The 9,581-nt window shown below is 33.7% G+C and overlaps 1 protein-coding gene across 1 annotated transcript; it reads right to left on the bottom strand.

The window, feature by feature from the left end:
• Positions 1-56: 56 nt before the first annotated feature.
• LOC128992908 (golgin subfamily A member 6-like protein 22) lies at positions 57-7,025 on the bottom strand. Its single transcript, XM_054416653.1, has 6 exons — positions 6,744-7,025; positions 5,700-5,743; positions 4,368-4,610; positions 1,972-2,108; positions 1,566-1,623; positions 57-1,019 (listed from the first exon to the last, which is right to left on the bottom strand). Exons 1-6 carry the CDS (start codon positions 6,766-6,768, stop codon positions 57-59), a joined length of 1,470 nt encoding a protein of 489 aa, XP_054272628.1. The 5' UTR covers positions 6,769-7,025.
• Between the last annotated feature and the right edge of the window lie 2,556 nt (positions 7,026-9,581).

Below are 9,581 nucleotides of genomic sequence, written 5' to 3'. Positions count from 1 at the left end.
AGTTTTAAATTTATTTATTCGTACTAGTTTTATAATATTCCTATAATATCTATATATTATAGTTTTATAATATCTGGTTTCAATTTTGCCACCAATTTTCTTTTTGGTTTAGGCGAATCAGAAGGTTGATCTTGGGCTTGATTCAGATTGTGTACATGAACAACCTGTTCCTTCTGGGGTCGCTTCTCATAGGGAACGTTTGAAGTTTGACTTCCCTTTCCACCACAACAGCCTTTCTTTTTTGGTTTTCCTTGAACCAGTTGTTGTTGTTCAACATATTCTGCTCTTGAAGGAACATCATCTTGCTGCTGGATATAAGGGGCTCGAGATGGAATGTAGTTTTCACCACAAGCTTCACACGCTGGGGGAGAATATGATCTTGGATCATGAGCCTTGGAATACCTTTCTGATCTGATAGGAAACTGCCTGTAAGAGATTTCTGGTGAGACCGGTCTGTAATCTACTAGTTTGAAAGATTTTAAGGAGCTGCTGTCAGGAGAGTTGTGTATATTTTGCTCTCCATACCTAGGTTGTACCATTATTGGATCTTCATGTGTAGTAATTGCTCTTTCATATCTTGGCATTGGATCTTCATGTGTAATAATCGCTTTTTCATATCTTGGTATGGGCTCCTCATGTGTAGTAATTGCTTTTTCATAACTGTTGTTTGGTTCTTCATGTTGGTTTTTTTCATTATAAGCTGTCTCGTATGGTTTGATTGGTTCGTTTGTCTTTGAAACTACGTCAGAAGTTTGAGGTTGGTTTTCTTCTGTATATGCTACATTTCTCGCAAAACTGTTTTCCTTTTCTTTCTCCTTCAGCAACAATGGACTTTCCTTTGGATTCACTCTCTGAGCAGCAAGTTCTCTTCTTAAATGTCCGATTTCATTGTTATACTGATCCAACTTTCTATGTAAATCTTCAATATGATTTTCCAATTTGTTGTTTCTATCAGTTAAAATATGTTCAACTTGTTCATACTCCTTTCTTATCAAAACTAGCTCTCTTGTGAAATCTTCCTGTAACAACAACATTCTTAATAATTGTTATACATATGTTTTTCATTTTCAATATTTATGTTTCTAGAAAAACTAGTGCTTTAAAAATTAACCACTGTTCAGGTTAAGTTATAAGTTAAGGGCTATTATCCCATCCTTTCAATATTGAAGAGTGGTTTTAGGGTGACAACGTTATTATTGATATTCTATATCAGTTTAAAAAAAATCTAGTGTTTTGTCATTATCAATGTATCTTTTGATAATAAACACCTCAGAGATGGAAGCCAATCAAATCCTATTCAAGTGCAACTATCTGAACAGAGTTCAAATGTAAATCAAATATAATAAAATAAAGAAAATTAGAGGTTTACATTAACAAACTAAATTCTGAGGTTTCAACCAGAGTACCATTTTGTACAGTACCGTTTTGAAAACAACAAATACAATTTTGCTATTTGTAAAAAAAATCTGTTACCTTTATGTGATTAACTAGGAAGCTTGTGCCTAAGTATTGGTTTACATATTCACAAGTTTAATTTGAAAATCATAAATAAAATGTGTACTTACTCTATTTTCCCGGCTAGGTTCCAATTGTGTTTCAGTGTTTCTTGTACTTTTGAATTCTCTGGGAAAGTAAACAATAAAGAAATTAAATTTGGTAAGTTGGAAAAATCTGTTTGGTCTTTGGAATAAATTTAATTATACGTAAAATCAGTGTCAGTTTGGCTCTTCTCAGGGTGGGTCATTCGCCTATTGGGTCTGATGATGATTGGAGTGTCCAATCGAAATCGATCACCACTTACCATCTTTTGTATATTTACCGTCTTGTGAGTAACAGTATAAGCGTAAATATATGTTTTAAGTGTTATAAGACGTATCTTTAATTACATCCTGCCGATACCCATCTTCAGTCAGAGCATGTAATCTTAAATTCTGATACCGTACATAAACTAGTAAAATAGTGTTGTCTTACTGTTTGGGCATATTTTTAAGAGCATTTTCCAGATCAAATATTTGCCGATTCTTCTTATCCAACAAGTCATGATGTTTTTCTATGACTCCCTCAAAATGCATCAATATCTGTTCAAGAGTTACTGGTTTACCATCTATCTGAAACAAAAATTATTTTCTAGATGACAGATATATTTTGTAGATGTTAGGGACTGACTTTTAGAACATTTTCAGATAGCTTATTTCTTTAAAGTTAAGTACAAACGATGGAACTCCGAACTTCTGAATCTGGAGGTTATCTGGTAACACATATAATACTAGTGCACCTGTTGCTCGAATTCGAGCAATTGCAAAGTATTACAGGTATTATTTCAAAACGAATAACAGTCATAATTATTTCCGATGAGTTAAAAGAGTAAACTCTAAGATAATGTAATCAATCACTCCATTCCAGTTATCGAAACTGAAAAAGAACGCTCTTGTGTGTATCGTGTGTTTAATACGAACAGCTGTAATTAATACAAATTATTTGTCTGTTTAAGTAAACAAAATCATTTTTTCAATAGAAATACATTGGGATTTTGATGGCCTGTGGGGCAAAGCCTGAGGACTTTTATTACAGGAATTGGTGTCTACACAAAAAATACTTAATTTTGACACATCGTTTGCAGTGCCGGATTTAGGGTACTTGCGGCCCTAGGCCAAATTACTTGAGCGGCCCTCCGCCTGTGGTGGAAATTTCTTGCGATCGCGGAAGTATTCATGAATATTTCCTATGCATCAAGGGGTCATCATCATCGACACCCGTGATCGTGGATGAAATCGTGGACATCTCTACTAAACGAAGTCAAAGCGATCATAGGTATCCGTGACCGCGGCAAAATCGTAAACATCCCCCGCGGGCTGCAAAAAGGGACATCATCCTCGACACTTGCGACCGTGGTGAAATCGTGACCATATCCCGTGAGCTGTGACCTTAAGGACATAATCACCGTCACCCGCGACCGCAGTAAGATCGTGAACATCTCCCGCGGGCCGCAACCACAGGGACATCATTATAGACACTCGCGACCGTGGCAAAATCGTTAACATTTCCTGCAAAGCAGCAATCACGGGGACATCATCATCGATACTTGTGATCGCTGCAAAGTCGTGTTAAAAACATATCCCGTGGACTACGATCATGAGGACATAATCATTGTCAACCGCGGCCGTGCCGAAATCGTAAACATCCCAATCGGGAAGCCATCACCGGGACATCCTGATTGACACTCCCAGCCACGGTGAAATGGTTAACATCTCCCGTGAGCAATTTCGGGGACATCATCACCAACACTCGCGGCCGCGTTAAAATCATGAACATCTGCTGCGAGCCGCAATCACGGGGACATCATCCTCGACACTTGTGACCGCGGCAAAATCGCGAACATCTCCCGCGGGCCGCAATCACGGGGACGTCATTATCGACACTCGTGACAGCCGCTAATTCTTGAACGTCTCCCACGGGCTTCGATCATGAGGATACATCACCGTCACCCGCGGCCACGGCTAAATCCTGAACGTCTCCTACGGGCCGCTATCACGGGGACATCATCACTGGCACCCGCGGCCGCGGCAAAATCGTTAACATCTACCTCGGTCCGCGGGGACATAATTATGGTCACCTGTGATCGCGGCAAACTGGTGGTTTAAAATAAATTATTTTTTTATCTAAAAAAATGTTTTTTTCTATCCTCTGCGGCCCCCTTTTGCTTGCGGCCCTAGGCCACGGCCTAATCGGCTGGTGGTAAATCCGGCACTGATCGTTTGTAAAAATCCGTCCATTATTAACGGACGAGTAGTGTTTCGTAGAAATCGCCTTCACGTATTGTATATAAGGATTATGTTTAGGGTTGACTTTTTTATAGACAATTCAAGTAAGTACGGTAACAAATTTGCTATCAAAACAGAAAACAGTAATTAAATATAGAACTTACCAAGATACTATATAGATCACTAGAATTATCTTGGGCTAGTAAACCAAACATTGCTGAATAGGAAGTAACCATTAGCTTGTCCATGTTATTCATTCTATAATCGTACTTCATTATCTATGGATTTTAAAATTTAGATTTTTTTAAATGGCTCTGATGTTGGGTTGATAAATAGGTTACCATCTGTGCCCATGGCGGTGTGCATTTTAAGTTACAATAAAAAGTATCCCTAATTTTATGAGACAAGAGATTTTATTATGTGTGATGTTCATCATTAATGTTTTTATAGTAACTTAAAATAAGCATAAAGAAGGCTACAGTTAAAAATCACTTTTACAATCTTGAAACTGAATATAATTTTTAATTGTGGAGCAATAAATCTTTTAAAGGTATTTTTTATTGTAGCCTAACTAAGGGATGTTGAATTCAGTTTTCTCATGATTACCTCAAACACCTGCTCGGGTTCGTCAGGCGAGTACTTTGATGAAGGGTTATACTTTGGCTTCGCTTCTAATTTCCTCCGCAGTTCTTCAATTTCATCTTCTTTGTCATATATTTCATTCTGAGCATCTTCCAAATCTTGTTGAAGCTTTTTATTTTCATCAGCGAGTCGTTTGAGCTCATTTTGCAACCTTGCATTTCTTGTTGCGTCTAGTTGTAAATGGCTTCTCAAAAGATCCTCGTGGCTCTAAATTAAACATAGGCCTGTAATATTTTACCGACATAACTAAAAAATTTCTTAATAAACATGGCCATATTTAATCTCTAGAAGAATTTTTCCATCTCCCTCAAGAATACTAGACATAAGAAGGCATATTTGGGGAGTTTTATTTTTAAATTTGTTTTTTAAGCTGTGTATTTTATATTTTAATAATTTTAGTCTATGACACTATTAAAATGCTGTAGTAAAATACTTCTCAAAGAATAAAGAAATTGAAATATTAGTCAGTGAAGCAATGACCAAACAGTGAACCAATGTTAAATAATTCATTAATTTAGATAACACAAAAATGAAGTTAGGCACATTTTGTTTGAGCAAAATATGGTTTAATATGAATAGGGGTATGGGGGTGGTGGGGTCAATAATGTTTTGTTTGTTGTCCAGGATCCTTAAGTCTAAGTCCAATCCATGAAAGAGGTCAGGGTTTGTCCCATCAAAATTTGTATAGGAGAAATAACTGATTTTGTATTTTAAGAATCCTTGGAGGCTAATGGCCATCTTGGATGATTTCAAACAGCTGCTGAAGAGCTATTTATCATCCAAAAATATTTTTCCAAACGCTGAAGTGATTATAACATAAATATCTATCTAGTAAACTATGAGACTAGAAATGTTCTTTTTAGTTTTGAATTGTTCTCCAGAGAAGTCCATGGAAGCTAACGGCCATCTTGTATTTGCCCGCCATAAGAGCAATGTTAATTTCGTTAATTTCAAACAGCTGCTAAAGAGTTATTTTTATGTACCATCCCAAAATATTTTTTCAAACACCAGAGTGATTGTAATTTAAATATATTCTAGTAAACTATGAGATTACAAATTTTCTTTGTAGTTTTTTATTATTGTTTTAGTTAGAACGTCTAGGTTCCAAGGACTCTTAAGACATAAATTTTAGTGACAATTTTTATGCACGGAAAGCTTTGAATTCACAAATTACCATAAAAATGTAAATAAGTTGAAGTGGTATCCAAACAAAATATGAATATTATATGTTTTGCAACAAAAATAAATTAATCATAACATAAGTATGATTTTTACTGTCAGAGGTTTAATACTTACCTTTGGTGTATATGTGTGCAATGTCCTCCCCTCGGTAGCACTATCTGAAACATTTTTACATTATAAATCGTGGAACAATATGGTTACATACAGTTTACTGTAGTTCAAATAATTGTGATTATGTGCTTTAACCCTTTGTGCTCTGGAGATCACTCATGAATTTGATAATAACTATATACCTATTTTATTTATTTCGTCATCTTATGAGCACAAAAATTTTAATTCATAATTATAAACAAGATTTTGGTGGATACGAACACACATTGCAATAACAAAGTTTAAGAAAATGCAAGAGGTGTGGCACACAAAGAATTTACCCATCCGATCAACTTCCATAAGCTGGTAACCATTTATTTTAGGTGGGCTTCTCTTGCTAAGCGCCACAGACAGTTGATCTCCTTATGAGTAGCGTGTTAGACCTGCCCGAGACAGGATGATACGTTGATTGATGACTATTATTTGACGTTCACTATGTAATAAACCTCTACATTTAAAAAATTCAATTGCCTTATTTTTGTTTGATGGTAAACCCCAAAGCAAAATTTTGTTACTGAAATTATTATAGGGCCTATTGTCTGTTGATACATGACACACCACATATTTAAATAGGTACCTATTTATGAAGGTATTGCAGTAGTTTTACAAACTTGTAACGATGTCAAACCAAAGGAGTTATTTGAGTTGAGAAATGTCTGCAACATTTTACAGTAAGGAAACAAAAAGAAACTTTATTTACATTTGATTTAAACTTTAAAGCAATATTAATGGATCAATTTACATCAATGAAACATTGTTGTGTGTCTGGAAGTACGGTATCAAGTTAAGTGTAACCCATACTTTAGGGATCTAATCCATGTCTATTACTTATTAGTAATCACAATTAATTTTTAGGCTTAAAACAGGTATACAGGTATATACTGTATAAACCTGTATTATCCGCTGGGTGCTTTGGTTGTGAGGCTCCTCTGAAAAGTAATTATTTTTCATATTTTTAAAATGCCAATCAATGCATAAAAGAATTAAATTTACATTATGGTAACTTACCCCTGTCACGATTTTGTCTATCCATTTTCCATCATTTAACCCCTTGCTCCAAGCCAACAACTTTTGATCCCTAAGACTTGTTTTCTAGATGAGAGGATTTGTAAACATTCTAAAACTGTCTTGTATTACTTGTTAAAAAGATAAGACATAAAAGATCAAAATGTATGTAAATATGAAGGTACGGTAAATCAATTCAATGTTTAAGTGTTATCAAAATAGTGTTAAAAGAGTTTTCATCCACTGTAATTTAGAACCACATAATTTTAGAATGAAGATGTGTTTATATACACTGACAATTTAACTGACACTATGACAAAGCTATGTTTCAAAACATGTGATTAGAAAACTTAAAAGAACAGTGGTACCATTTCACAACAAAAATTATCAGAAATATGATTTGGAACTGGCTAGGTGTATACAAAAGTTTTAGTATAAAACGATGGTTTACTACATAGCGTATTTTGTGAACATCTTGAACAAAATATGTATTAGACTAGATCTTTGCATCTATTTGTTTAATGTTTTTTTTTCATATTTTGCAATTTCTTTGATCATTATCATTGATTAATATGTAACTTGTATCAAAACAGTTTCATACTTGTTTCAAAACAATTATAATATGAGTTTGTGCATTATCAATACCAATTTAAAATTGTTGAAAAACAATATATATCTTGTTTTATAATTTAATTCATACAATTTTTTAAATATACTGTTAATATTATGTGAATATAAAAAAAAATTGAACAATATCAAAGCAATATTTAAACGGTTTTTAATGGAATTATGAATAAAAGGTTTTTTTGTAACGGCTCAATATTGATATAAATTATAAGGTTGTTATAAAATCAAATTAAATCATGCTGGTTCGCAAACTCGTTAGAATAATTGTTGATTTAAAAGTTTATACCGAATTTCATCCATTTTTGCTCGAGTTTTATATATATTCCAAGTAGCTTGAAAACTGTTCAAAACAATTTCAAAACAGTTTTAAACTTGTTTCAAAACATTTGTTAACTTGTATCAAAACAGTTGTAAACTTGTATCAAAACATTTGTAAACTTGTATCAAAACAGTTGTAAACTTGTTTCAAACATTTGTAAACTTGTATTAAAACAGTTGTAAACTTGTATTAACAAGTTTTATACTTGTTTCAAAACAGTGTAAACTTGTATCAAAACAGTTGTAAACTTGCATTATCAATAACAATTTAAAATTGTTGAGAAACAATATGTATCTTGTTTTATAATTTAACTAGTGTACCTGTTGCTCGAATTCGAGCAATTGCGAAGCATTACAGGCGACTCACGAAGATTATGGAAATACTCATGATCTACACAATAGTTAGATATAATCAAAATGTTTTGTAAATATCTTATCTTTTCTCAAAAAGCTGATCTTGTTTTTTAGTGTTTCTAAAAATGTTTCCCTCTCATAGCCGCATTAGCTTGTCTATAATAACGATTATAAATGAAAAAAAAAATATTTCTTCTACTTGGTTGTGTTCTATGCCTTTTTCGCCTATATAAAATTGTCCAGGATTTATCGCTTTTTTTCCATTGTAATAATTTTACCCACCCAAGTTTTGTCTACAGATGCAATACGCCAAAGAATATCACCTACGTACAATCTCCAAGAAGTGGTAAAAAAAGGCAGAAACCAAGCCATACAATAGATATAAGTTAACTCCTTCAGAAATAATTTTAAGAGTTACTGTGATATTAGGATTTTCCACTGATTTGGTAATAGAACATTATATTGCAAAACATGACACGATGCAGAATAAAATCGATTTTAAAATCAGAAAAACCCATTGCAAATGCTGTACTTCATTTTGAAAAATTCAATAAATCACAATTTAAATATTAACAGCTGTTTCATTAAAAAGTAGTGTAGAATTATGCATATGGTAAACAAATGTGAAGAGGCAACTTTAAAGGCTTCTGGGGCAGAGCTCCAAGGGAATTTACCTCGTTCCTCTTTTGATGGCTCATCTATAGACCAAGACCTTTCTTTAGAGACCCCTACCAAGTTTCTACACCCAGCCGTTCTCTCAAATTAGCTGGGACAAAAACCCAGTTTTTCCTCCATAAGAATAACATGGGATGGGAATTCAAAGGCCACGGGGCAGAGCCCCAAGGGAATTTACCACGTTTCTCTTTTGATGGTTCATCTACAGACCAAGACCTTTCTTTAGACACCTCTACCAAGTTTCTACGCCCAGCCATTCTCTCAATAAATTGATAGCTAAAGCTATGACAAAGAAAAACAGTTTCAAATTAATATATAGATTATAGTACCGTAAAGTTTTCTTAATCATGGTAACTTATTCTCAACTAAATTTTACTATTCCCAGCATTAAAATAAAGTAGTAAGATCCATTATGAGTAAACTTTAAGGTACACAATCCTTGATTGAAATGTAGTATACATTAACAGTCTACAAAGCAATTATTATGTAGTAGTCTTTGACTATTTTCAAGTAACAAACATATGTTTCTGTAAATAAAAGTTATCTCCCCATGTTATCCTTATGGAGAAATACGAAACTTTAAAGGGCCCTAGGGCCTCATTCTCTAATTATTTCCCTAAAAAGAAAGTTTCCTGCACAACTTCACGTTACGCTCTTTCCAATGAGACCAACAACATGTCAATCGGTTCAGTAGTTTCGGAGGAGTAATTGTCACAAAAATCCTGCTTGCGTATTAAATAAGTATAGATTCATACAAGTTTTTTAAAATACTGTTAATATTATGTGAATATAACTATGACTATAAAATATGAATATAAGAAAAGTAGAGCAATATCAAAGTTTTAAAGTTTACAACTGTTTTAATAC

This window comes from Macrosteles quadrilineatus, unplaced genomic scaffold (genome assembly GCF_028750875.1).
Source record: "Macrosteles quadrilineatus isolate MER2022 unplaced genomic scaffold, UCM_ALF_1.0 Scaffold_4__1_contigs__length_99947679, whole genome shotgun sequence".
In the NCBI taxonomy this organism is placed as follows: Eukaryota; Metazoa; Arthropoda; class Insecta; order Hemiptera; family Cicadellidae; genus Macrosteles; species Macrosteles quadrilineatus.
Note: the sequence above shows the minus strand (reverse complement) of the source record. Positions and strands in the feature narration are given on the sequence as shown.

Coding starts and splice junctions, on each gene's coding strand:
- LOC128992908 (XM_054416653.1), bottom strand. CDS start 6,768: ATGGATAGACAAAATCGTGACAGGG. Junction 5,744..6,743: donor TAGACAAAATCGTGACAGGG/GTAAGTTACCAT, acceptor AAAATGTTTCAG/ATAGTGCTACCGAGGGGAGG. Junction 1,020..1,565: donor AACCTAGCCGGGAAAATAGA/GTAAGTACACAT, acceptor TTGTTGTTACAG/GAAGATTTCACAAGAGAGCT.